General features: G+C 37.3%; 1 protein-coding gene across 3 annotated transcripts in view; it reads left to right on the top strand.

The window, feature by feature from the left end:
• The window catches only part of LOC139965529 (adenylate cyclase type 2-like), a 64,032-nt gene that overhangs the window by 15,963 nt on the left and 21,664 nt on the right, over window positions 1-26,405 (top strand). For 2 of the 3 annotated variants that reach the window (XM_071967969.1, XM_071967970.1), the window contains exons 2-11: window positions 2,539-3,173; window positions 4,148-4,594; window positions 5,800-5,961; window positions 13,068-13,231; window positions 15,756-15,867; window positions 17,517-17,644; window positions 19,330-19,488; window positions 22,756-22,903; window positions 23,416-23,583; window positions 24,975-25,033. In XM_071967969.1, coding sequence (XP_071824070.1) covers window positions 2,901-3,173; window positions 4,148-4,594; window positions 5,800-5,961; window positions 13,068-13,231; window positions 15,756-15,867; window positions 17,517-17,644; window positions 19,330-19,488; window positions 22,756-22,903; window positions 23,416-23,583; window positions 24,975-25,033 — 1,820 coding nt within the window. In that variant the 5' untranslated portion in view covers window positions 2,539-2,900. Of the gene's footprint in view, window positions 1-2,538; window positions 3,174-4,147; window positions 4,611-5,799; window positions 5,962-13,067; window positions 13,232-15,755; window positions 15,868-17,516; window positions 17,645-19,329; window positions 19,489-22,755; window positions 22,904-23,415; window positions 23,584-24,974; window positions 25,034-26,405 lie in introns of those variants that run through there. The other variant, XM_071967971.1, reaches the window with a different exon arrangement.

Here is a 26,405-nt window from a genome sequence, read left to right on the forward strand (position 1 = left end):
GTTCATAAATCATTTCATGAAATACTGTACACTGTGTTTTCCAACGCTATCATTGCTTGCTCACAAAAACTAGTGGAATCCACATTTAAATATCTTTTTTATTGTAGATCTCTAAAGTTTAATTATCTGTAACAACCCAGTATTAAGGGTGGATGGGCTCTTTTTCATGTTTACTCTTGATATATATATATAGTTTTTTTTTGTTGTTGAAAGATTCCACGAGTGTGGACAAGGGGATGGCTAAGTTTCTTCTTTGACAATCAAACCTAAACTCAGGGGAGCGAACTCCGTCCGTGACATCTGATGCATTTAAAAGTTGAGGCAGGGTGCCTCTCAATGTCAGCTAGAATTGCTTCCAAAAAGGATAATATGATATTTTATAATTATTGAACATATATATACCGATAATCTGCAGAGAGATTAAATGTCATGATACAAGTTATACACCCTTGCATAGGCCTTCAAATCTAACACTGACCTGCATAAATCATACATTATTTGGTTGAAAGGGGATAGGATGAAACCTATTGAGGCACAATTTCCTACTTTGCAAGATATGATGCAAAATGTGAGGAAATTCTCAGTTTAATTGTAAGCCTTGAATTTCGATATGATAAATTTTTCTCATTTTGGGAGATGAACAGCTTACACTATAAGCTGCTTACAGTAGTCTGAGTTATGCACCACCTCATCAATCTTTCATGAACTTTTTGCTTTGTAAGATGTACAGTATTGCCTTGCTTTGTATGATTGTAAGATGGCTTATTCCATAAACTAAAAAGAGGGGGGGGGGGGGGTTAAGTTTGTGACATTTGTTATGTAGAGTTTCAGTAACTTGCTGAACCAACTAACTTTATCGCATGTCATCTATTAAATATTATTTAAGGGTTTTAGCATCAAATTACTCTTTGTTGCTCTTTAATTTTTAAAAGTTAAAAATGTTGATAAACAAGTATAGATATAAACTGGGACATAGAAGATTTTTGAAAGTTTTGAACCCATACTCACATGGAATGTCCCTGGGGCTTAATTTACCCTGCAGTGTCCTTTTCTGATCTTTGTTTACTGACTCTGTTTATTTGTAATCTACCTTTTCTCCTACCTCTCCTCTTCCCCTGTTGGTTTCTTTCTTTCTTATCTCCATCCCTTGTCTACTAATCCCCTTAAATCTATCTCTTTGTGTTCACCATGCTCATTTACCTGTCTGTATTCTGTGATTGTTTTTGTTCCTTCTGTTACTGTTACTCGTCATTTAGCCTTTGAAGAAGATCCTGCTAGGATCGAAACGTCAGGCCAACTTACTTTTACACATATTTTTAATCTTGGTATTTTCTATAAATAGGGATGTGATTTTGGGGACACATGTTCTATAGCAATTACTGAGCTCCTATCCAGCCCTCAGTTGGTGGCAACCCCCCCCCCCCCTATTAAACACATGCTCTTCCATGCAGGTGCAACTTAACTCACTCCCTTTGCTTTGGTTTCATTAGATACTGGTACCGAATATTGTAACAGCAGTTTTCAAGAAAATTTTCCCTCTTGTAATTTTTTTGTTGGTATATGCCTGTCATCACTACTGATTGGAGTCATTTGTTGCTCATTAGCAAAAAACATTTGTCCCCAGTTTTTATTTTTTTTAAAGGATACGGACAGCCTCCATCCCCCACCCCTTCCCCCTCCCCCATGCAGACTACTGCAATCCCTTATCTGAGCCACCATCATGTGTACAAAACCTCCACAGCTTACAGCTAGGACACAAGATTGTTGTGCCCCTCCTTAAATTTTTGGTGCCCTTCCAAATTCCTGGGCTATACCGGCCTCGGCCATGACCCCTCGCTTTAAGATCATCTCCAAATTCTCTTGAATCCTTCACATTCTGGTAATTTGGATTGTTTCCAAACCTTCTGAATGGTCTTGGCTTTCTGTACATGGTGCCCTGTCATTTTTCGTCTGATCTTCATTGAGGATGCTTATTGTCTATTGAATATTTATAACCTCTAAGTTTGAGTAGCTTGGTTCCACCCATCTTGGCTGATAAATCCAGCACTTGGGACAATGACCAGCAACCTATCTAGCTGTGAATCTAATTAAAGACCTTTTTCTTTGAAAGACCACATGGTTGAAGAATGTTAATGGTGCAGGCAACAAATTTTCTAGCAGTTGGTTTATCCGACTGTTATAGTTGAATATAGCTCACTGAATGAAAGGAGAAATCATAACGTGCATACTGCATTCTCAGAAAACAGTTAGCATATATGTTTTAAGTACAGTAATGAATTATTTTTCTTCGCTTTCAAAATCCCATTGGACACACTCTGTCTTTATTTTCTAAATATCTGTTAAAGAATTTTGTTCCATTTTGAACGGATCTCCATATGACAAAATGAATGTCCAGCTCTTTACTTGTATCCATATTTTGCCTATGTTGGCACTTTTGTAGTACTGTAGAATTTTTCAATTTCTTAAAATCTCTCTTTCTCCAAATTAATTTGCCTAATTCTGAAATGATTTCATCGACTTGATGTCCTTACATTGCAGAGTGACAAAGCTGGCCTACCGGAGCATGAGAGAATAGTCAGGTGCTGCGAGTGTTTCCTAGGATAGACATACATCGCATGAAACTTGAACCGCTGGCAGAAATAGTCGTGCTTTTCTTGTATGAACTTACGACCAGGAAATACGTGGGTACATGATGTCAGTGGTGTCCTCTGGTTACGATGAATCATGAACAACATCACGGAGTCTGCCGACACGACGGTTCTCGGAAGAGATGAAAGTCGAGAAGGCGGTATAAAAATTATTTAAGAACAAGCCTTACTATAAACTATGCATAGAGATTAGATTTCAATTTTTATCTATCGGAAAGTGTGTGAGCGCACGGAATTGTAGCAGCCAAAAAAATGGACAAAGAATTTTACCAGATGGGGGAGTTCCACGGAGATACGGTCAGCTTTGCGCCGTTGGACGAGCTGCTTGAGGAGCAGGACCGTGGGTCCAGCGGATGCGTCGACTGCTCCATGCTGAGACTCAAACATAAATTCCGGAGCATGGACCTGGAATCTCTCTTTATACGTTACTGCACGCAGCTGAGGAAATCCCTGGTCGGTATGCTATGTCTGGTGGGATTCATCCAAGTCGCCGCCCGCCTCGCTGTGTGCATCTTCGTCGATGAGGTGAGTGAATATATCTTTGTCCGTTTAGATTTAAGGTGTTAGAGGTTAGATCGACAATTTTAATATTAAGCTGCTGGGAAGATTATAGTCCTTCATGCTTGGGGAAACTCGAACATGGAAGTGATGTTACATTCTGTTTTAAGGGTATTTTAAAGAATTTTCTTGTGGAGATAGAGAGGGTACTGGCAGAAGCTTAAAGGATCCAGTGGTGACCTGGAAAAGATAAACATTTTGTTGTGCTTGGTTGGAGCTCAGAAGAAAGACACTCCACTGTTTGAATGACCTGGAAAAAAATCTGGGGACCACCAACGGATATACGCTGGTAAAAAATCATGCATGCTGCGTAGTGTTGACTTCTTTGTAGGATCTTCCCAAGAAGCAAGCACGCCAAATATTATTCTGTTAACGACAGAAAATTTAGCAATCATTTTGCAAATAATACTAAGACAGGCTTCTAAAATCATTACTATAAATAAAAAAGTGGAGAAAAGTTGGGACTGGGTGAGTGATCTAGAGGAGAGGTCCTTGGAAGGGGCCAGGTTGGGAACGAGTTGTCTAAGGCCCTGGTAGTAAGTGCTTTAGCTTGGTGACCCCAATCTTCCACCTTCACCATCATGGCTACCCTCCAGCAGTGTATGTTGTGGCATGGGAAAGGGGCCCATGGCAAAGAGGTATCCCCCACACATTTGAGGGATTTCGAAGTACTTGTGTTTCAGATTTTGTTTGTTTGTTTGTTTCAGATTGTGTTTAAGATGTTTCAGATTTTTGCTTTTTTCTTCCTTGAAATATCGGCAAATGTTTTGTGTTTTTTCCCAAAATATTTCTTGCAACCCACCAAAACATTTTGGTGACCCAAGCAAAGGGTGGGCTATAACTGCCATTTTGAACACCAACTGGGGTCTAAAGGCAAACTCATATTCTACAAACTTTCTGTTTATAAATGTTGTCTTTCTTATTTCTTGTTCCATTTCCAGAGAGGCGGATCGTCTATGAAAGACTACTTATCTGAAATATTCCTCCTGATGGCCTTGCTAACTCTGTTTTTACTCTTCGTCGTCACGTGTGCCGACGCCGTGGCCCTGAAGTTCTACCGTCTGATGGGGCTGCTGATTTGGCTGTCCCTGATGGTAGCCATCTACATAGTCTACGCGCTCCACCTCAAGCCGGACGTGTTTCCCGTGGGCGATTTGGGCCTGATCATCTTTACCATTCTTACTCTCTACATGATGCTTCCCCTATCTACAAAGGGGGCCATATTAGCTGGCTGGACCACGTGCATCCCTCATATCATTCTCATGTTTGCCGGAGAGTTCTGGATCCCAGCCAATCAACTCAGCAACGGGACAGATTCCAGCCAGAACCAGTCTATACCAGAGCCGGAACCAGAACCATCGAGCACAACACAGGGATGTGCATCAAATGTGCGTACCACACAAAGTAAATCTGTATTCTTTCCTTCCTTTCTTTCTTTGAAGGTCAGGTTTAAAGTTTGGAGGCAAAAGACATGTGGCAGTTTATATACTATTTATATATATACCATTTAGAAAACTTATTATTTTGACCTACCTGTTTTCATGATGGCGTTACCATTGGCAACTAGTCTTCTACTCTACTCCATTCAGACTAAATTTTCAAATATGATTAATATTTTATAAACAAAAAAAAATTGACGATAATGAGAAATATGACGAGAAAATTATAGGCCCTGAGAGATAATTTGTTTGCTTGAGGAATGATGTGTTAACAGACGATTAATGTTTACAATGATAACTCTGTCACCATACAACAATTAGTTTGGTGCGTATAATTTCACTACATGTGTTAATAAACCAAAGCGATTTTAAATGATCAAAAGAATTATCAGCACTTCGCATCGCAGTCCACTAATATACTCATGAATGCTAAGATTGCAAAAAGCATTTTCCTATCTGGTATCTGTATAATACAGCATTGTCTTTCACTTGGAACATTATATTGAATAATTTCTCCAGAAATGTAGGCCTATTTGAGAAGTTTCACAACTTTTTAGCATGCTGTACATTAGTTTAGAGTCAGTACTTGGCAACCTTTAGTAACAGCACACCCACTGCACAATGTTAATATGTCAGTAGCAAATGAGAGAGGGCATCTGTGGCATAAAATAACAATGTATTGTCAATGTATTCAAATATATTCCGATATATTCAATTGTATTCGAATATATTCAATGTATTTGAATATATTCAATGTATTCAAATGTATTGAATGTATTGTAAAGTTTGATAGTGTTTAAGTTTGTCCTACTGTATCCTGGCTATTATGTGAACATTTCGGACAGAATAATTGGAATATCTGAAGCAGTGGATGAACATTTAATAATATAGGTCCCCTGAGCAGAAGAATTGGTTTCATTTTACAAATTTGCCTTAAAGGAGCATTCCAAACAAATAATTTGATAAAATGATAAAAATCCAAAATGGCTGATCTGTGCCTGTTTTGTTTTTCTTTCTATTTCGTGTGGATGTTGAAAAAGGACACCGTAAAACTATTGAAACTCAGCTAATAAAATGAATGTTTCTTTGTTTGTGTATTTTTTTATTAAATGCAATATAAGGTTAAATAGGATGGTATGATTTTCTTTTCTCAGTTTTCTGTGCGACTGGTGATTAGCATATTGCTCCTGATTTGTGCAAATTTTGTCGGCTGTTGCCACAAGCTCCTCCTCGATGTGGTCTTGAGGAAGACATTCTTTGACACAAGGACTTGCATAGAAAGTCGAGTCAAACTAGAATACGAACAAGCACAGCAGGTAAAAGTCTCATTTCTATCTCTTATTTTTCGTAATTGTAACTTAAACAAATCATTTTGCAATTTTGCCAGCGTTTGTCTTTCTCCATAAAAACAATAATTTTCATCACGTGGGAAGAAAAGAAGGGAAAAAATAACAATCTTTGGGTTTATTATGAGTTTCATTTTGTTACGAATATACCAAGTTTTCAAGATTTGCCCATCAAATCGTGGAATATTAATAACACATCCAGAGTTGAGTGGCCAGTTTTGTCGTATTGCGTTGATGAAACTACTGATCAACATACTAATGGTAACCCAAGGTAATGATTAGGAGATCGAGTAGAAGGCCAACTTGATTATTGAAAGCTGCTGATCGAAATTGGCAAGTCTCTACCCAGTACGGTACATATCCATGCCTTCATCGTTTTCTCTAAAATTACCGTTACGATCTCTCAGGAGATGAAAAGCGATCAGGCAACTTTTACCGTCGACAGCCGAGTAGATCTCTAAGTTTCGTGTGATGAAGGATTGACAAAAGTTAGTTATCGCTTAAGAGTTTTCCGTAGCTGGGTATTTACTCTGTAGTCTGTAGACCGAGGTATGTTCAAATATACAGGAATTGCAGAAACATTTTGCAAAATAAATGAATTTACAGAGAAATGAAATTCATGTAGGTACAGTGAGATGATATAAATAGTAATTTGTAGGTTTATTACTCTGTTGTTAGTTTTAGTGTAGAGCTCCTAACAAGCCAATTTGGGTACAAGGAAATATTTCTGTTTTTCCATTGGGAAAGAGAATTTCACTCAACTTTAATTTCCACTGCATTTTATGTTGACAGTTTATATACATAATACACAGTGGAATAAGAGTCTGTTAAAATATTTTGTATCCAAACCAGTGATCCATAAAGATGAAGACGAATAAATGATTGCAAAATGTACAAATTGCTTTACCATTGCAAAGAGGTATATCAGCCTTTGTACATAGGTGGTCTTGTACATGAGACCAACTAAAACTTGGACTAATCGAACCTTCGGTACTGAGCCTGTACAACATTGTAACGCTACATCATTCCCTGCAGAGGGTGACAATAACTGTTTGCACAAGGATAGGAATCAACAAATGGAATCCTTGCGGAAATCGACACTAAACACCCCGTTACGCAGCAAATATCGCTACAAAATAAGCACATATTGCGCTAACTCTTTTCATAACTTTCTGAGTACAGCACTCAGAAAACTCTTTCTTATGTCATTTTGAAGAATATTGTGTCCTCTTTACAATGTTTTGTCGTGATTTATTATGCGTGTGAACTAAACCCCGTACTTTTTAATCTGAAAAAGTAGAAACCACTTCGGAAAGCAGTGAAACTCTTCAAAATGTCCCTATCTCTCAATGCTGACATTGTGCTCGATGGGAGTGTGATTGCATAACCAATTTCAAAGAAAAGTTTGTTGACTCTTCTCTATAGTGATATAAAATTCGACTTGATTGGTCAATATTAAGGCTCGTCTTTACACGGCTATAATCTGAACACAGCACAGTATGCAATGCTCTCACAGCAATTTCAGAGTGAAAGCAGTAAAGCTTCCTGTGCGTATACAACAGCATTTAATTCTCTGACAACAGGCCGTTTATAGAGCAAAAATCTCCATATATGTTGTAGACATGCTGGTAGGCCAACCACTGTTTGCAGTAACTTATGAGCGATAAAGGGCCACTCTTATCTGACTTGGATTGGCTGATAAAGTATCGTTGAAGGTCTACGGACAGCTATGAACAACATTGTCATCAACACTCTAATAGGCATTAGAAATCATGTAAATAGCTGCAAACTCCCATTAAAATCCAGCAAAGATTGATCATTTTACAAGTCTTTTCTCAATTCTATGTTTATTTATGAATAATCAATTAGCTAATTATGTACATTGATGATGTAAAGGGAGTGACTGCCTAATTTTCTGTTATGTTATCCCTTGGTTTTCACAACCTTTGCTTCAAGGACACTGAACACAGGATTTTGGCCTAAGGCGATGTTTTGAAAAATGTCATTGTCTTCTTTGAAAAGAGGAACATCACATTATTCAATTGATATATGTGGGCTTGTAATTACGGGTTTACTTATTAAGGGCTAAAATAAGAAATTTTGATGCTCAGCGCAAACACTCCACTTCATAGTTTGCCAATATTAAGTGAGATTTATCGAAACTTAAAAAAGAGCTATTGAAAAATGTTCTACAGATTTTGAATGAGATTATCACACACAACATTTGTACTGAATATGTGGCTAGGTGTGCCTAGTACTTGAATCACTTCAATCACTTACAATGATGGTAACTGAAAAATACATTTATCATGCATAAAGACAACCTCAGGAATAGACTGTCTTAACCAATTTGGGAACTTGCGTATCAATTCCTTGTGGCATATATACTTAAATCATCCAAAATGTCAGAGTTATCAGTTAGATCTATGACTCATAGCTGCTGTATGTAAAACCTACAGTATGGAGTCAACAAATGCACACTGCATTGTTATAGTGTATAAATCCCCTACACTGACATGATTTGGAGTGATTTAATTCAAGCAAATCTAAAAGAACTCCCGATTTGCCAATGTCATGTCCGGTAGAAAATTTCAACCAAGCAGAACCATTGTGACATTTTCTGAAAGACAACTTATCTATCTCTCCAAATCTGTTTCAAGGAAATTGATAGTCATTATTAAAGGGGAAGAGCAATGCTGTTGAGACAGCCTGCCCTCTAAAAAGGATAACCATAAGCATAGTTCACTCTGCAGATTGAATAGGGAAGTCTGGGTAAATGGATAGCATGGGACTTTCTCTGTCACCCTCCAAGTCCGGTCGTAAACAGTCTTTGAATGTGAGAAAAGTTAGATGATTGGAAAGATAGCCTTTTAAGAAATCATTTTCCATTCCAAGCTTAAAGAAAAGAAAGAGTCTTAGATGTTAAACGGCAAGTTGAAGTTGGGTCTCAATGATGAAGCCACAGGAAGCTGAAGATGTTTCTATCGCTTCAGCTCGTTGCTGCATGGGAGAGAGCGAAAGGAATCGATGAGAAATATATTATGAGGTTCTTGAAGTTGCTGAAATGTCTTTAAAAATTGCATAAATAATGACATTAGGATGCGACTTATATTTGGGAATCATAATCATTGATATTTCCAGTTGTTGTGTTTCCTTGTGAATATTTGCCCATTCGCAGAGATTGAGGGAATGAAAACTTCAGACAAAAGACTTTGTGTCCCGTGTCTGTAGACAAATAAGAGAAACGCTCAAACCAAGATCAATGCGAAATTGGCTTAAAAGTACATCATTGTGATTATGCCATTATTTACTACGCAATAGTAAAAAGACAGATTCTTATGTCTGTCGAGATTGCATGCGTAAAGAGGCTTTAGTTTGCTTAAAATGATTATTTATATACATTAATGTGACATTAACCTTTATTTTGCGATCTTTTCTGGATCTGGAGTTTGAATGAATTTAAAAAGTGGTTTTTTCTAACACTTTGTGATATTTTATAGTGTGTGATATTTTACGATAGTCATATCTGACAAATGTTCCAATAAGGTTCATTCCTATCGGATCCTGCTTTTTTATTTTAGAAAGGATTCGTTCAGTTAAGGTATACAAACCAGTCCATTATATCAAAACAAACTCAGTTGAAAGAAAAATACTAAGATTAGTTTCTCTGTCACATATTTTTTGATATTTATCCTGATTATATTTTTACCTGTTTTTTTTTTTGGGGGGGGGGTGGTTTGGTTTGTTTGGTGTCATGGTAAATTAAAATACTGCAAAAAACACTGGTACTGATTAACTCGGATATAATTTATTTACTTACCATTCGCATGGCCAATTACAGTAAGAATTTTAATGGTTTTATCGTATCGTATGTAAACGTGAAAGTATTAATGTTGGCCGATCTTGTATACTGAAAGTTGTATATTTTCATTTGCATAACAATTTGCTCATTTTGCATAACATTTTGTGATGCCATATACCAGATTGAGTTTATACCTGGGTACCTGACATTTACCAGTAAATCTGTTCCCATCTGTCATCTTCTCATAGATGTTATGCTCTGTTTAAACTATCATTTGATGTGTATCAACTTTTTTGTTATGATGTACCTGATAATCAAAGTTAGCCCCTAAATTTATTAAATTTAGATTTGGGTGATTGATAAAATAGTATAAGTCTTTGAACATTTTGATCAGTCATAGTGTAAGTATTTTTCTATGTCACATATTGGCATAGGCAATTGGACATAGGCAAATGACGGATTTGAGGAACGGATTGGAACGGAAAGTGGAGAGGTTTGGTGGAGGAAGAGAGAGAGAGAATGTCTTTTAAATTCTGCCATGTTAGACCAAAATTGGAAACTTAGGCCACTCAGAGGAGCAAAATCATTCACATCTGCTGTACCTTGGTTTCTTTGTTCCCCTTATCCACTCTGGTTCTCCTCCCATTCTTCCCTCTTTACCCCTCTCTCTCCCCCTTTTCTACTCCTTTTTCCTCCCTTTTCTCTACTCTCCACCCCCTCAATTCCCTTATCCAATTGTCTCCTGCCTCCTCCTCCCTCACCGCCTCCTCTTCCCTCCCCTATGGAAGCACTGTGATGCTACCCATTAGGTAACTGAAATTCTGCCCCCAAATCCCTTATACCTTCCCTTCTCATATCTTAAACTGTGACTTTTGTTCCTAGCTATAAATTGTAGTAAATTTTCTTTTTGTTACTTTAAGGCTGTTTCAATTCTAGATCTGTATTTATATGCACTAGCCTTAAATATTTTCAATACTTGTGTTATCGGTTAACTTAACATTCTCTTCTTCTGTGATGGTTACGATCACCTTACACTGAAGTACAGCTCAGCTAGTAGTTCTTATGGAGTTATTCAAAGTGACAATATACCACCCCCATTGGCAATGTTTGTTGTATAACACAGCTATAGTGCATTCTTGGCCTGTGACCTGCTCAACTTTTAGTTTAGAGTCGGGTTATTTTAATGCCATTATCTGTTGGTTTTAATTAACCACATCAAACTGACATGTCAAAGTCGATCAGATGTCATCAAGATTGATTTTGTTATGGAATGATATCCAAAGGAAGAAAAACCTCTGCTGATCTTCAGCAGCCCACAGGGAGATTTCAAAAGAAATTAACAGATATTTGGAACTATTTATGTCATACAGGCTTTAGCTTCCTGACTGAACTTAAAGCGACCTTTTGGAGTTGATTTTCATAAAGTTTTGGATGAAATCTTGTAAACAAATTAGTTGTATATTTAATTGAATATTCTATTCTCATGTCAAATATTGACAGATTGTATTCAGAGGTACAAAGCCAGTGTGAAAATTAAGGCAGTCCCAGGCTTGAATGCAGGCAGATGCATGCTAAGCCCCTGGTATTCAGTGTGGGGTTTGATACCCTTCACAGGGTCGCACCCTTCGCAGGGTCGCCAACGATTCTTCGATGGTTGCCAAAAAAGTTGGATGGAACAAAATTGAAATTGACGATATTTGTGATGAAAGCTTGGAAAAATCTCGAACATATGTATCTACTTCAAAGCTGCAAAATATCATGCACATTGCAAGTATTACCATAGTGACCCCTAATCTTGTAACCAAAGGTTTCAGCCTTGGCCTCCTTGGCAAATAGAGGGCTAATGCAATTGTTGTAATTGTCATGATGAATTACAAGCTGAAACTGCCATGTTTCTACTTGATAAATATTTAAATTGGAGTAACCAAAGCAGATCAACTTTAACGAAAACTTTATAGTCTTTGAGGTGGAAATGCAAACTCATTAATTTGTTATGAATTCAGTAAAATGGCAACTGCTATAATAGCAGTCTGCAAAGTTTACCACAATCTCAATTATGACAGAGATAGAAGCTTGAGAACTTCCTGTCCTTTCTAAAAGGGATAAATTTACCAGATTAAATTAATAATAAATAATAATAATAATAATTATAAATAAAAATTAATTCCCTGAGTAAAGTCAGGTAACCCATCATCCCCTTAGAGAGCGTGGTGGACGATTGGCTAAGGCGTCGGACTCGTGATCCAAGGATTGCTGGTTCGACTCCTGCCTAGTTAATTGCGTTGTGTCCTTGGGCAAGATGCTTTAATCTCAATTGCCTCTCTCCACCCAGGGGTTAAATGGGTACCTGTGAGGTAACTTGTCATTGGGCACAGCATATAACTGCAGCTGCCTGGAGGGATTGTCTCTGGTACAGGTTTCATTGACCAGGGGTAATATAATGTCTGTAAAGCACTTTGAGACCTATTGCTGGTATAAAGCGCTATATAAAAGTGGAATATTTTTATTATTATTACATTACACTAAAAAACAAAAGATAGTCAACTTTCCTGCATAGATATATAGATCCAGAGCACAACCTCCTCACCACTCATGTCTTTTAAAGTAGACTGCATGTTGATTAATTAAGTTACAGAACTTTTTGACTTTTGCGGTCCCAAAGAAGTCTGCTTTGTTCAACATGACCTGAAAGCTAACTTTTAAGTGACCTCTTCTTAATTCTATTTTGTATCTTACCTCCCACTGCACTTCCTAACTTTCCTCCATCCCTAGCACCATATCCCCTCACCCCATATCTTCCAACATGGTGCATCCTATTTGAAGACAGTTGATGTATCTCAATTTCCCACCGATGACAAAATATGTTTAAAGTTCTGATGTTTTCTTTTCCCCTCCAGTAGGCATGTGAGAGTTGAAATTTTTTGGTATCGTCACATTGTTCAAGTATTACTAATGGGATCCCGCCCAGGGAGAACAAAAATTGTGAAATAATGATTCGTTAAACCTTGTGAAGGAGACTCCCAACTTGGTTCGACTTTGAGGAAACGGTGAAAACGTACGAACCATACCATAATTTCTAATATTTCTGGTTTACTAAATCCTCTTTTTTATAGAGTAATATTGACTGACAGGGTATGATTTCCATCTATTCTGTATTTTCTGTCTTACCCACCACCTCCCCTCTTTTGTGATCCACTCGGATGCATTTCTTTGTCTTAACTAACTGTTGCAACTTGTGTTTGATTCCCTTCAAATCTCTTATTTTTGGTCATAGGAGCAACTTTTGTTGTCTGTGCTTCCAGCCCACCTTGCTGCAGAGATGCGTACAGAAATGATGGAGAGGGTACGAGACCCTGCAATGACCCCGATGCCCCCTCGCCAAAACCACAGTACCACCCACTTTCATAACTTGTACATAAAAAGACATAAAAACGTTAGGTAAGTGAAGTTCCATGTCTCAATTTTCGTGCCGATAGTACCGTAACCGAAGAGCAAGGCGTTTGCCAGCTACCGGTTCGACAAATTCATTCCATGGACCATCACCAACAAAACTTCAAATAGCAAAAAAAATCTGTACCAAAAAGACGAATCTAAATTAAGCCGTTATAGTCCAGGCCATCAGGGAGAGATCGCCATTCTCCAGAAGTTTTCTGTGTATTTAGTACCTTAGATTTCAGATCAGAGTTTGCAGTTCATACTTTTATTTTAGCAGAGCTGTAGTAACTGTTTACTTGCACTTGTGTATTTGTATGTGTACGTTTGACACCTTGGATATATAGTATAGGCTCTGTTGCAGGATCAAGCACCCCTTAGTCACACTTCAAACCTTGTCCTTGTAATTGTTCTGATCCCAAGGGGAGATCTACTCGTACTTGTACTCATACTGTCTTGATGTCTTCCTGGTTAGTACAAATCTGGCGCTCAAAGGAAGTAATGTTTTGTAATACACAGCTTACTCTGATTTCATCTTCTTTACGTAAATTACAAATGTTAGGATTGCCTCCCGGGTCACTTTAAGGTTCGACGAGAGTTTACTCTACAGATTTGGAACCGGTGCTCCGAGTCGAACCGACGTTCCCTGCCCAGATTTGAAATATCCGAAAATTTTGTTTCCGAATCAAAATCGCATTTATTTCACTAGAGCCTCGAATATACAGTATGGTGTAGACATGCAGGCAATAATGAGGAAGTGTTGAATGCTTTAGGAGGATGATGATGATAGAATCTATTTCTTTGATACATTTTGGGCGGTATGGTAGGGTCTAGCGTTATTATCAGTGTATCAGTGTAAGTATCGAACATACATACAAAGTACCCACACAGGGTGTATCAAATTTTATCCACACAGAATTTTGGATTTGAAAAACGTCCATCAAAGCTCAGTTTATATTTCTATACACACAGTTTACACTGTATTTGAGCATGAAGTAAATGTGTATGTGGAACAATGAATTCACTTTGTGAGGAAAGATTGCAGTCTCCTCAAGAGAACATTTTAATAAAGTCTTCCTTAATAATGAATGTGTTTCGGTGGAATAGAAATCCCTAAGGTAGGACCCTAAACACATGAATGTCCTCGCGTTCTATACCGCAAGCACTAATGGTTTTAGAATCCGCCGATGTGGAAACGATGGGAAAAGCAAATACGGGTATGTTTATTTTGCATCGTGATCTGCCTGTGTAAAGCTTTAATCTGGACTGCAACTTTTTCAAACCGGCATCCACATTCACGATAAAACTTTCGTAATTTCGCCTCACAAGCTTTGAAGATCAGAATTTGTTTAAGACGGAAGAAGTCAAATCCTAACCATGACTTCTTTATGGCTTCCTTTTAATTCTCCATTTTTTTTATGATTGAGGTTTTCCTTTTTTTTCATGGCATAAATTCCCAAAGCTTTATCTGTAAAAGGATTAGATTACATAGGCCTTCTAATATCCATACCGAGTTTTGTCCTTGCGTTCTCAAGGATTCCTGATGCCAAGGGAAGCAGATGGCGAATGGTCCCCTGACAAATGTTTGACTGCAAAACCAGGGTATAAGAAACATCTGCTAGCGAGAGAATAATTCCATCATTAAACCGGTCTCTTGTGCATGCAAGTTTATACTCTTAGTGCCTTATAGTCTAGCAAGGCTAGCCAAGCGCAACTTGAATATTAAAGTCAGGTTCAAGCAAATTCTTCATATCAAATCCCCATGAAAGGGATCTAGTTTAATCTGAAGGTACGAAAACTTGTGGTTTTGTCGGGAGAATTTATATTAATTTTTAATTTTCCTCCTTCTGAATATTGCCTCGGTTTTATAATCGGCGTGTTTTTAAATTTTTTTTGAAGAAAGCAGGGGTGAAGCCGAGAAGAGATCTGTTAGCATATTTAGAGGCTGTCAGTTTCTAGAACATTTATGCGTAGAAATGTGATTCCAATAATTTTTATAGATAGATTTGAAATAATTGTTTTATACTAGTTATTAATGAAATCAATATGTCAAGTTAATGTGGGGTCCAAATTGTGACAATTTTTTTTCTATTTTTCGGAATTTTATATAACTGTATGATTGTTTTTGTGTTTACCAAAATCTTATGCAGGGACTTACAGGCTGCTACATTCCAAAGTCAATTAGCCATCCACAACCCATTAGTCTCCTCAATGTTTGTATGTTTGTGAGTCATGACTACTTGTTGCCATGGTGACCACTACAACATGCATATGCATGCAGTAGACGTATATATACAAATTGATATGTTGTTTTTGCTTAAATGAAAACTGGAAATCCAAATCATTATTCACAATAATTTTTTTTTCTGCCTTTGCTTTGTGCTTATTTGTTTAAGTATTAGACATGAAAATTAACATATCTAATGTTAGTATCACTGATGAAATATCATGATATGAGTTTGTTATTCACAGATTCTGGAAGCTCAATGCCTTTCTTTTTCTCTTTTCTTTGCATTCATCTTTGCCGCAGTATTCTCTATGCAGATATAGTAGGTTTTACTGCACTGGCCAGTGGGTGCTCACCACCAGAATTAGTGAAAACTCTCAACGAGTTATTTGGAAAATTTGACCAACTAGCTGAGGTAAGATATAGATGCATATTCATATATATAGATGCATATTCATATGTAGATTCATATTTCCAGCCAGTTGGGACAATTTCCTAATGCTAATACCTCTCTAAACTGGACTCCAATATCATGTTTCAAAGCACTGGTATTGTCAGTACAAACAGTTCCTAACCTTGATCTGATAGAAACATGATATTCATACTGTTCGTACTGACAATACGAGTGCTCTGAAAGCGGGACATGACACTACAGTATAGAAAAAATTGTCCCAACTGGGTGCATATTTCATTGGATTATCAAACAGATACAAAGTAACTCTAATAGGTGCTATCCTAGTAAAAAAAATGTTAGGGTGGATGGAGGGGAAGGGGTGGGGGGTGAGGTGACCTGGCCAATGCACTAAATATTTTATTGGGGAAAGATTGAAATTTCTCACCACTGAGTATTTCATGGTTCCCACAAGTTTAGTCTGGAAAAGTAAGGAAAAATCCTCATTTGAACACTTCTCCATATCAAAATGACTTTTAACGGCATAAATTAACCTTGTGTGAAAAGATATGGCCAGAGAATGTCATGTTCAGGGTTCATGGCTCAAGAATAAATTAATGAAATGGTGTTACCATACATTTTGCAAGAGTTACAATGGTGAGGCTTACTGTAGGTACAGTAGCCTAACATTAGGTCTTAGTAGTGTGTAGGCTTCATAGTAAACTGCAAGACATGGTTTGGTCTTGAAAAGGTTTGGAATTTCACTTGTTTAACAGTACAGTGGGAACCATGGTAATTCATAACGATGTATGTCTGACAAAAAATATCTTCATCTTGAGTTATAATGCATCTTGATTACTTGATCAGTCGAAGCTTTGACAGAATCAGAAATAATAGCTATTAAATCTACGCACAGAGAGACATACTAACATAAGAGAGAATTATGCACTGCCACCTATTTCGGGTTTTGTGATTGACGTTCTCATTCCTTTTACAAACACATGTTTACATTCAGCAACAATTTCATCTCAGTAACAAGTAATTATTCTTCCATAACATGCTCAATCAATCCTTATTTTATATTTTTTTCGGGGGGAGGAGAGAAAAAAAGGAAAGTAGCCCCAGAAAAGAAGAAGCAAGCTAAAATGAATCAAAATGTAAATAACAAGTGGGAGAAATTCATCCCGTAAATGCCTCAATACGTCCGTTAATGCCTAGCCATTCTACACGCGACAGTTTTCAATTTTCTTTTTTTCGTTTTGTCTTTTTCTTACCTGGGGTTCTCTTGCTTTTAATCAAATAAACCCAACCCAAGTTACACCGCGAGTCGATCTAACACGGCCGTGTTTCATACAATTGCAATAAATTTAAATTGTCAATAATAGAGGCACATTCCTCCCCCCACCCGTCATTGCGAAAGAAAATGAAAAGATATCAACCAAAACACAAAAAAAAACAAATGGGAAAAAAAAGAAAGAAAATTTGATGAATACACAAGGTGGGCAGCATTTTACCTGTCAGTAATAATTACATCAAATTGTGTTGTACCTCGACAACTCTGATTGATTTGATATTTGTAAGGGCTGCCAGAAGTATTGATGACTTTCATTTTTTTTTTCCTCTCATATTTTCATTTCTATTTTTTTTTTGCTCGCTCGCTCGTGCGTCGACAGGCTCACAACTGTATGAGAATCAAGATTCTAGGGGATTGCTACTATTGCGTTTCTGGCCTGCCAATCTCCCGACCTGGCCATGCTGCAAACTGTGTACAGATGGGTCTGGATATGTGTCAGTCCATAAAGTAAGAAGAAAGCTTATAAAATATATTAAAATGCGCTATCACTTGGCTTTAGGTCAGTCAAGCTATAGCCTTTTGATTTGAACTGTTTTTTCTTTTCTTTTTCTTGGTTGGGGGGGGGGGATTCAAAATTTATGCAATGAATATCTTTCATTTAGATCTTGCAAGTTGTGAAGATAAATCCCAGTGACAGATTTAATTAATACAGTATGTTCTTGTATTTTGTTATCCCTTGTTGTAGGATAACAAAATATTTTCTTCACAAATAAGACCTGTAACAGGTTGAGACTGTGCATGAGGAACTCACCTAATAGTCTGTGTGTTAGGCTAAGTAGTTCAGTCACTTTCATAGATGGGCATCAGATCTTTGAGGGGGTCAATTCTCAAAAGTTATCACCTGGACTGATAGCTGTGTTTTGTAAGGACCGGTTACATAATCTTAGTCAGCATTTAAAATTAAAATAATAGCAAGGAATGCCGGCAGGAAAAGTTGAGTGCTGGTCACCTTTCTTCAATTGTCCTGGCTCATATCGACACTAATAAACGGTCACTGCCTGATGGTTGTTACCCTTTGAAAGGAGCACAGCAAACAGTTAGTCCCAGTTAAAGGCACATGCTCTGAAATATCCCCTGAGTCTGTACACAAATACATTCACGACTTAATTGGACTACTCAGTGCTCACTGGATTAAACCACAAAGGAGAGTTTGCAAAGTCCCATTTTGCATGCCACTATTGTGCCACAATATAGTGATCAAAATAAAATAAAACTGTTAGCAAACTGCTTATCCACTAGAGAGCCTGTGTAAGTGAATGTGTAAAAGTAAGTTGGCCTGACGTGTTGATCCTAGCAGGATCTTCTTCAAAGGCTAAATGACAAGTAACAGTAACTGTCCTTCTCTAGTTTATTCCCTACCCCCTTCACTTAATCCTCTCTTTGTCCCTGTACTGTTTATCTCCTACCTCTCCTCTTCCCTTGTTGGGTTCTTTCCTTTTTCTCTCCATCCCTTGTCTACTAATCCCCTTACATCTATCTCTTTGTGTTCACCATGCTCATTAACCTGTCTGTATTCTGTGTGTGTTTTTGTCCCTTCTGTTACTGTTACTTGACATTTAGCCTTTGAAGAAGATCTTGCTAAGATCTAAACGTCAGGCAACTTACTTTTACACAATATAGTGATGAAAGAATCATAGACTTCCCTATGTCTCAAACTGGCTAATATTTTGAAAATGGAAGGAGATATCAAATGTTTGGTAGCGTAGGGACTTTTTAAATATATTTAAAGTGCACTCTTTGAAATCTGTGGTATTTCTGTGTAAGTTTGTCGTCATTTTGACCGCGAATGGTCTCGGTTTACTGTACCAGTTCCACGAAGTTCCACCAAGAACTTTGCAGCCCAAATAATGTTATCATAAAGTTATCGTAAAGTTTAATCTCCCATAAATGATACTTTGATTAAGCTTTCAGTTTTCTCAAAACATTTGATATGATTATTTTGAACCGGATATATCAAAATGTGCAAATGATCGTGCAAGACAAACAGTAGGAATATTCACTTGACAGATCGCGTCAGAAAATGTTCTTTAATCTTTGTCCAAGCAGAAAAAGATGAGACCTTTGTAAAACTGTCAATGTATTCAATCATTTGAAAAAGAATTGACAGTATTTAAATTGTTTTTCATCTTCAGTTGTGTTCGTGATGCCACAGATGTGAATATTAATATGAGGGTCGGAGTCCACACTGGCAACGTCTTGTGCGGGGTTCTGGGTCTCAAGAAATGGCAGTATGATGTCTGGTCACATGATGTCACTTTAGCCAATCACATGGAAAGCTCAGGAAAGCCAGGGTTAGTAGATTACAAAACATCAGTTCTTATACAGACTGTGTAAAGTTATGCGAGGCTAACCCTTCAGTAGAAACAGATCTTACTGGCGTTGAATGAATTTGCTGTGAAACCTCTCGAGTTTGTAGTTGTTGTTAGTACATCTTGTGTACACGTCAGTGACTTGCACCCGACAAAGGCCCGCATTTAAATCTAAGAGAATGTCACACATTCCTTAATTGATATATTAATTATCTATTTTTGAGTGGATGGTTTCCTGTCCAAAACACCAGTGCCAATACATGCATTCATCATGCATGTTGTTACACTTAAATTGAAATCCGCAGTGTTTGCACTCCATCATATAAGCAAAGACAAGAAGTCTAAAATCATTTAATACTGACATGGGACAACTTTGTTACTGCTACGGTGTCACATCGTTTGTTACTGTGTCACATCGTTTGCTACTGTTGCTGTGTCACAGCATTCACTACTCTTGCCGTGTCACATCATTCACTACTGTTACTGTGTCACATCATTCACTACTGTTGCTGTGTCACATTGTTCGCTACTGTTGTTGTGTCACATCGTTAGCTACCGTTGCTGTGTCACATTACTGTCTCTCATGGTCATGCGTTTTACTGAGTAGCTCTTAAATCGATTGACACTCTTTTCTGACAGCATACAACAGTTTTGAGTTGTCAGCTTAAAGAATAACAACCAAAATTCTCATCTTTCATCCTTTTTAGTGTGATTCTGAATGAATAGCGAAACTAAGAAGTTAATGAGGGAAAGTCTCATCTTTGTTTGCCCGTTTTTATTTCAAAACTGTAAAAATAGAGATGAGAATAGATCAACCTAATAGCCATGGTTCTGAAATGAAATAGGAGACTTTTAAGTAATTCTAAAAGAGTATCGTACCGCACGGTTATTTGATGAAGCCATATGCTGTAGTCTGTTTAGATAATGATCATATTTAATAGCATTCCCACACCTTGGGGGAAAAAAACACATTTCCATGTGTTGATTACAGCAATTCAATGGTACGATTGGTTTTTAGGAGGGAGCTGCACATCATCAGTCACGCTCGGCTTCCAGCACGTGTGTAATGAACTAGCGATTAAGTGCAGTCATATCACAGGCTGTTACCCTGTACATGCTGGATGAGTATTATTGTTAGAAGTACATCATGTAAGCAAGGTCTCTGCTGAAAAGTTACTTATGCAAGACCTGTTTTGTTTATCTCAAAGCATATGCCTGTTTCTAACATCTTATATTTCCCTAGTCAAATATTGACTTTGCATACACTTCAGCACATTTCAGTTCTGTCCTAACATAATTCTGTGTCTTAGTGTAAGCTTTGCCAAAACTAATCATGTTCAGGTTGAAGAGAAGGATAATGTCACACCATCAGAAACCATAGCAACCTATTAAAAAATAATTCCCCAATAATTTTTTTTTCTTTTCTACCCATCATCTCTGCCCTTGGGGGTTTCTTTTCTGCGATATCTGACATCCTCCCTGTGTTTAGTAAAACTCATTCTGAAATGTCTTAAATACACAGGGAAAAGAAAAGAGACAAAAACAAATACTGTATGTATTATCGACTCTATACTACAGATAGCTTCATTCCATCTCTTCATGTTATCATTTCGGTCTGAAAGTTTGTAATTTTGTCTGCAGTGCGTACTCACATTAACACATGATGGGGGTGAAACAAAAAATGTATAAACAAGAAAAAACAAAAATGATTACGTTCAACAAATAATACGACACAAAAGTAAACATGTCGTAAAGGTAGTCGGCGTCTTTGTTTATCCTTTGCACGGTTGTATGGTTTATAGATCAATTATTCATACCTCACCTCACAAAGGAAGTCACCTGGTAAAGTTAATATTTACTTTTAATACTAGGCAGTCCAACAAGGCTGAAAGGAGACACAAACCCAACCATCTATTTCGGTCTAAAGATAACTGTCTGAACAACTTTCCAAAATAAGCTAAGAAATATCTTCTTCTTTCTTTTTCCATTTGGGAGATATTAAAGATTTGAAAGTTCCTTGAAACAAAAGGCTGAAGACTTGATCAAGTATAATATGACATCGTCGAGCCATAATTGCCTGGGATTGTTTATGTGTTGCTTTATCTATTACCATGTCTATTTTCTGTAATGGAGGTGGGTTTTGCCAATGCTGAATCTGGAATATTGAAGAGCTTCTTAAATAGCATGACCTAATGATGGGCATTGGTTTCAACCTCAAATTTTTTATTTAAAAAAAAAAAAAAAAAAAAAATTATTTAATTTTTTTTATTTTTTATTTAAAATATGTTGAAAATATGTAAAAAAACAAAGAGAAATTAGAAGGTTTCAGACCGTAGTGTTACTATGACATCACAGACTCACTTTAATACAAAAAGACAGCTCCTTTAAACTAGGATACCTCCCAAAATGGAACATTGTAATATTTACTTTTGGAATTTGAATGTTTGTTGTACATCTTTGAATCATTAGTTAGTAAAAAAAATAATTTTGTACTCTTGAATTGCACTGTTGTCAGTATTGTGTAGGATAGTCAAGTTTGTGCAGTTAATAACTGCCACAGATATAAATTAGAAATTTTGAGTATCTCTTGGAATTGGAAAAAAACAAATTGAAAGTAATAACTTGCTTAAATTATTAATTTCATGCAAACAGCTTGTTGACGATTTTAGTTGAGGAAAAATTTCAGAAAGCTCTGCAATCCATCAACTTCAAATGTTAGCAACCATTAATTTTCATTTAATTTGTTGCCATGGATTAATTTATTAGATTATGAATGACTTAATCATTGATGGTTTTTTCCCCTTTATATCTTCAGTCAGTTTTACTTAATATTTATTAATGTTATGTTGGATGAGGAAGGAAGCTCTCAAGGATGGATTTGCCTCCAGCATCAGACATTAGTCTAAAAGCATCTTTGCATCAGTTTCTTTGGTTCTTATTTGAAAATATTTTGTGTACTTTTGGGGAGAGGAATTTGAAACCTCAGGAGTCAATTACACCGTTTGAGATTCTTTCTACGAGCAGCGGCACATCGGGTTCATATTCCTCAGGAAGACACAAGAGATCTTCAGTATATCAAAAGATGGATATATGGAGTCATTGTAAACAAAAGAAAGTCATAAACACCAATGAAGTATGAAGTTTGGCATTTATAGAGAGCTTTGATGGTAGTTGGAAAGCAGCAGAATTAAACCACGTATTGATAACACGTGTTGTTTAATACCGAATTCTTCTGTATGCTTTCAACAGGAGGGTGCACATCACTAAAACAACCCTTGACAGCCTGAACGGCAAGTACGACGTCGAACCAGCCTATGGCAGAGAGAGAAGTGACTTCATCAAGGAACTCAATATGGAAACATTTTTCATAATAAATCCGAGGTCAATGCTCAGCCAGGTTAGTGATACCAAACCCAGAAATTTAAATGAGGGCATGGGGTTGGGTGGGGGGGGGTGTTAGGGGCATAGAGGGGGTGCATTTGGGTTTCTGCCGGCCTTTTTTTGGCATTTCTAACATTTATGTAATTTCTCTAGTACTGATTCAGGTGTTATTGTCAGTCACATTGTTTGCTGTACCCATTTCTGATGTTTCACCCCAAGTTCTTGTCTCTCGTTAGCTAATCGTGAAGAGGTATTTCTGGAGATAAAGAGAGGATAAGAGTTGAATCAGGGTGGCATGAGGGTCAGGTGGAAGGGGGGGGGGTTGAAACAGATTTGTTTTTGTATTTGGTCTTTGCTGCTAATTTCATCAGTGTCTGTGTTGATCAGTGTGTGCGGGTGCGTGAGCGAGCGTGTGTTTGTGTGTATATAACTTGCCTATCGAGTTCTAATCAATATCATTTCGACCACGATACAGCTCCTGGTAAGATCAATATTACACTACCCTCTTCTATGAATGATCTGTTTCAGAACAATTCTACGGAGGGCGTGATGGAGAACGGTCATAACGGCAACCATCAACAGATGAGCAGCCAGAGGGCTTCTATAAGGATGGCCAGGTATCTAGAGACCTGGGGCGCAGACACGCCCTTCTCCACGGGTTCCGTGGCACCGATTCCAAGGGGTATCGGAATTTCAGTAAGTATAGCCGTGACGTCATTGTTTTCCCCATCGGCCACCCCAGTGATAGTGCATGCAGACTGTTGGCTCATTTTGACTCAACCTTCCTTTCTTCTTATTGTGCCAAGATCGTTTACAAATATATGCACCAGTTTCGTCCCATCGAAAATCTGAAAAGCAAAAGAAGAACTGCTGGGATTCAGTAGAACTATTTTTGTATCCTCCTTGGACCATTGTGACTATATTTTAAGTAAAAGTGTGTAATTTTGAGAAAATTGATGAAATATATGAAGGTATAAAACTGGTTTTAAAATTGCATCTTATGAGTTAAATTTGGTGGTATACTGCCATGGCTTCATTTAAGCTCTCATTAAAATTTCTTTGTCCATTTCCGTCAGAGTGGTTTGAGGGATTTTGTCTTTCCAGTTGGTAAAGGCCAACATGCGAATGTGGTATAAAAATTTCCCAGAGAAATTGGACGTTTCGCTTGGTTTTGTAGTTTCATTTAGGACAAAAGTGTGGTATTATAAAGTGATGAGGTAAATTTAGATATGGATTCTTTATGGCTCTCTATAATTATTAATTGTTTCAGTGGTGGTATGGTCATTAATATCACTTCTATTAATACAGAGAATCATTTTAGTGTTCAAATTTTGCGTAGCAGTTTTTTTGAAGGCTTTCAGCTCTGTCTCCTCGAAAAATACTAATGGTTTCTGTGTACAAAAACTGCTATGTGTCTTTGCAATTGCATAGCAATTTGCTCATTTTGCATAGTATTTTGCATAGCACTTTGCAGAGTATTTTACGATGCGATAGCTGATAAATTATTCCCTGTAAATAACAACTGAATTAAAACTGGTCACTTTGTGTCAATCTTTCTACTGTATCGGTTTTACTAAAGGTGTTTTAGGTCATTGTCTGTAATTCGACGAAAGAACCTCAGACACTAAAAGAGGTTTTCTCTAAACCTTGTATCTACACTTAGGTATTAAAGTGTATACTGCTAGATAGCCGAGTTAAATTCAGATATAAAATGTCATTTAAATGGTCATCGTTATTGTCCTCAAATATGCTAGAAATTAACACACACAAAAATTGACACTCATACTCAAATTTCAATGATCATTTTGTTGCCATCCTGGAAACAATTTCCTTTATTGGGGGTTTGGGTTTTCTTTTTCTCTAATCCTCTACAATTTTTAGGAATAAAATTTGGAAGGGTAAGATCCCTAACACCCAGAAAGGTACTTTGGAAAAGTTTAAAGCAATTTTTATCATATTCAAGTTTTGTGTTAACATTAATGAAATTTGAAGTGGGTTCTGTTTAGTTCATTGTGATGTATTGATAGGTTTTTGCCTGACATTTGATACCCTGTATACATGAGGTACTCTGTTGTTATCTCTTACAGGGTCTGACGGTCCTCAATACTTGCTTGTTCCCATACACTGTTGCTGATCACAGTACAAGGTATGTTACAGTGTACTATTTAAGTTGTTAACCCCAAAATGGCAGCCATTGCCATGGTGATATGGATGGGATTTTCCAAAGGATATTGCTTAAAATTATGACCGATTCCTTGCATGAGAGAAGAGACGCAGACAGCAAGATTTGTTGAATTCAGATAACTTTAAGCTATGTCTATTTGTACACTATTGCTTAGTTGTCTAGAATAATAAAGCCTACTAAATGTTAATGCCGGTGCCTTTCAATCATAAGGTCCCCGGTTTGAGTCACTCCAAGATTGATGTTTGTCGTCCAGTTACAGAGTTGTTGACAGTTGACAATTCATAATCATGGATATTAAATATGAATCTAAGAGACTGACTTCAGTCAGCTTGCGGCTTTGATAAGCCAGTGATGGCTGCTTTGCGAGTTCCTGCTTGCAGGAGGATCTAAAATACATAAATGTGTGCTCCTCCCATAGCAGACAGCTTTAAGCTCTGTCTATTTGTACACTATTGTTTAGGTGTCTAGCATAATAAAGCCTACTAAATGTGTGCTTCTCCCATATATGTGTATGTTATCACTAGGATCTAGGATAGTGAAGCCTGTTACACACTTCTTCTCATGTCTTTGTGTACACCATCACTGGTTTCTAGGATAGTGAAGCCAGCTACACACTTCTTCTCCTGTCTCTGTGTACACTATCACTTTTATCTAGGATAGTGAAACCTGCTACCCATGCTTCTCTTCATATCTCTGTGTACACTATCACTAGTTTCTAGGATAGTGAAGCCTGCTACACACTTCTTCTCCTGTCTCTGTGTACACTATCACTTTTATCTAGGATAGTGAAACCTGCTACCCATGCTTCTCTTCATATCTCTGTGTACACTATCACTGGTTTCTAGGATAGTGAAGCCTGCTACCCACTCTCATCATATCTCTGTGAACACTATCACTGGTTTCTAGGATAGTGAAGCCTGCTACTCTACACTGATATGATCACAGTTCTCCTTTACACTACTACATTCGTTAATGGTTCCTGTAACTCATGCATCTTTTCTTTCTTCAATACCCCCATGCCATGTATGGAGTTCTGGGAATACAACACCTTCCCTCCTTTTCCCTCAAATTTTGTTTGAAAGGAGTCTGAATTTTTCCAACGAAAAGAAATTACGTATAAGAAAGCTCAAGTTGTATAATAAGGAACAAGTCACATGTATCCAATAACAGTGTACATATACAGACTATGACTAGATCACTAAAATGGGGTCATCTTTTTGAATGTCATGCCAATTTCCTTTCAACTCTTCGGTTAGATGTGTATATTGATGTGATTGGGTCTAGTAGAGGCATTGAGAGGGTGAGGTCACTGCCCGGCTTTCCAAGTTATTTT

The sequence above is a fragment of the Apostichopus japonicus genome, chromosome 3 (assembly GCF_037975245.1).
Source record: "Apostichopus japonicus isolate 1M-3 chromosome 3, ASM3797524v1, whole genome shotgun sequence".
In the NCBI taxonomy this organism is placed as follows: Eukaryota; Metazoa; Echinodermata; class Holothuroidea; order Aspidochirotida; family Stichopodidae; genus Apostichopus; species Apostichopus japonicus.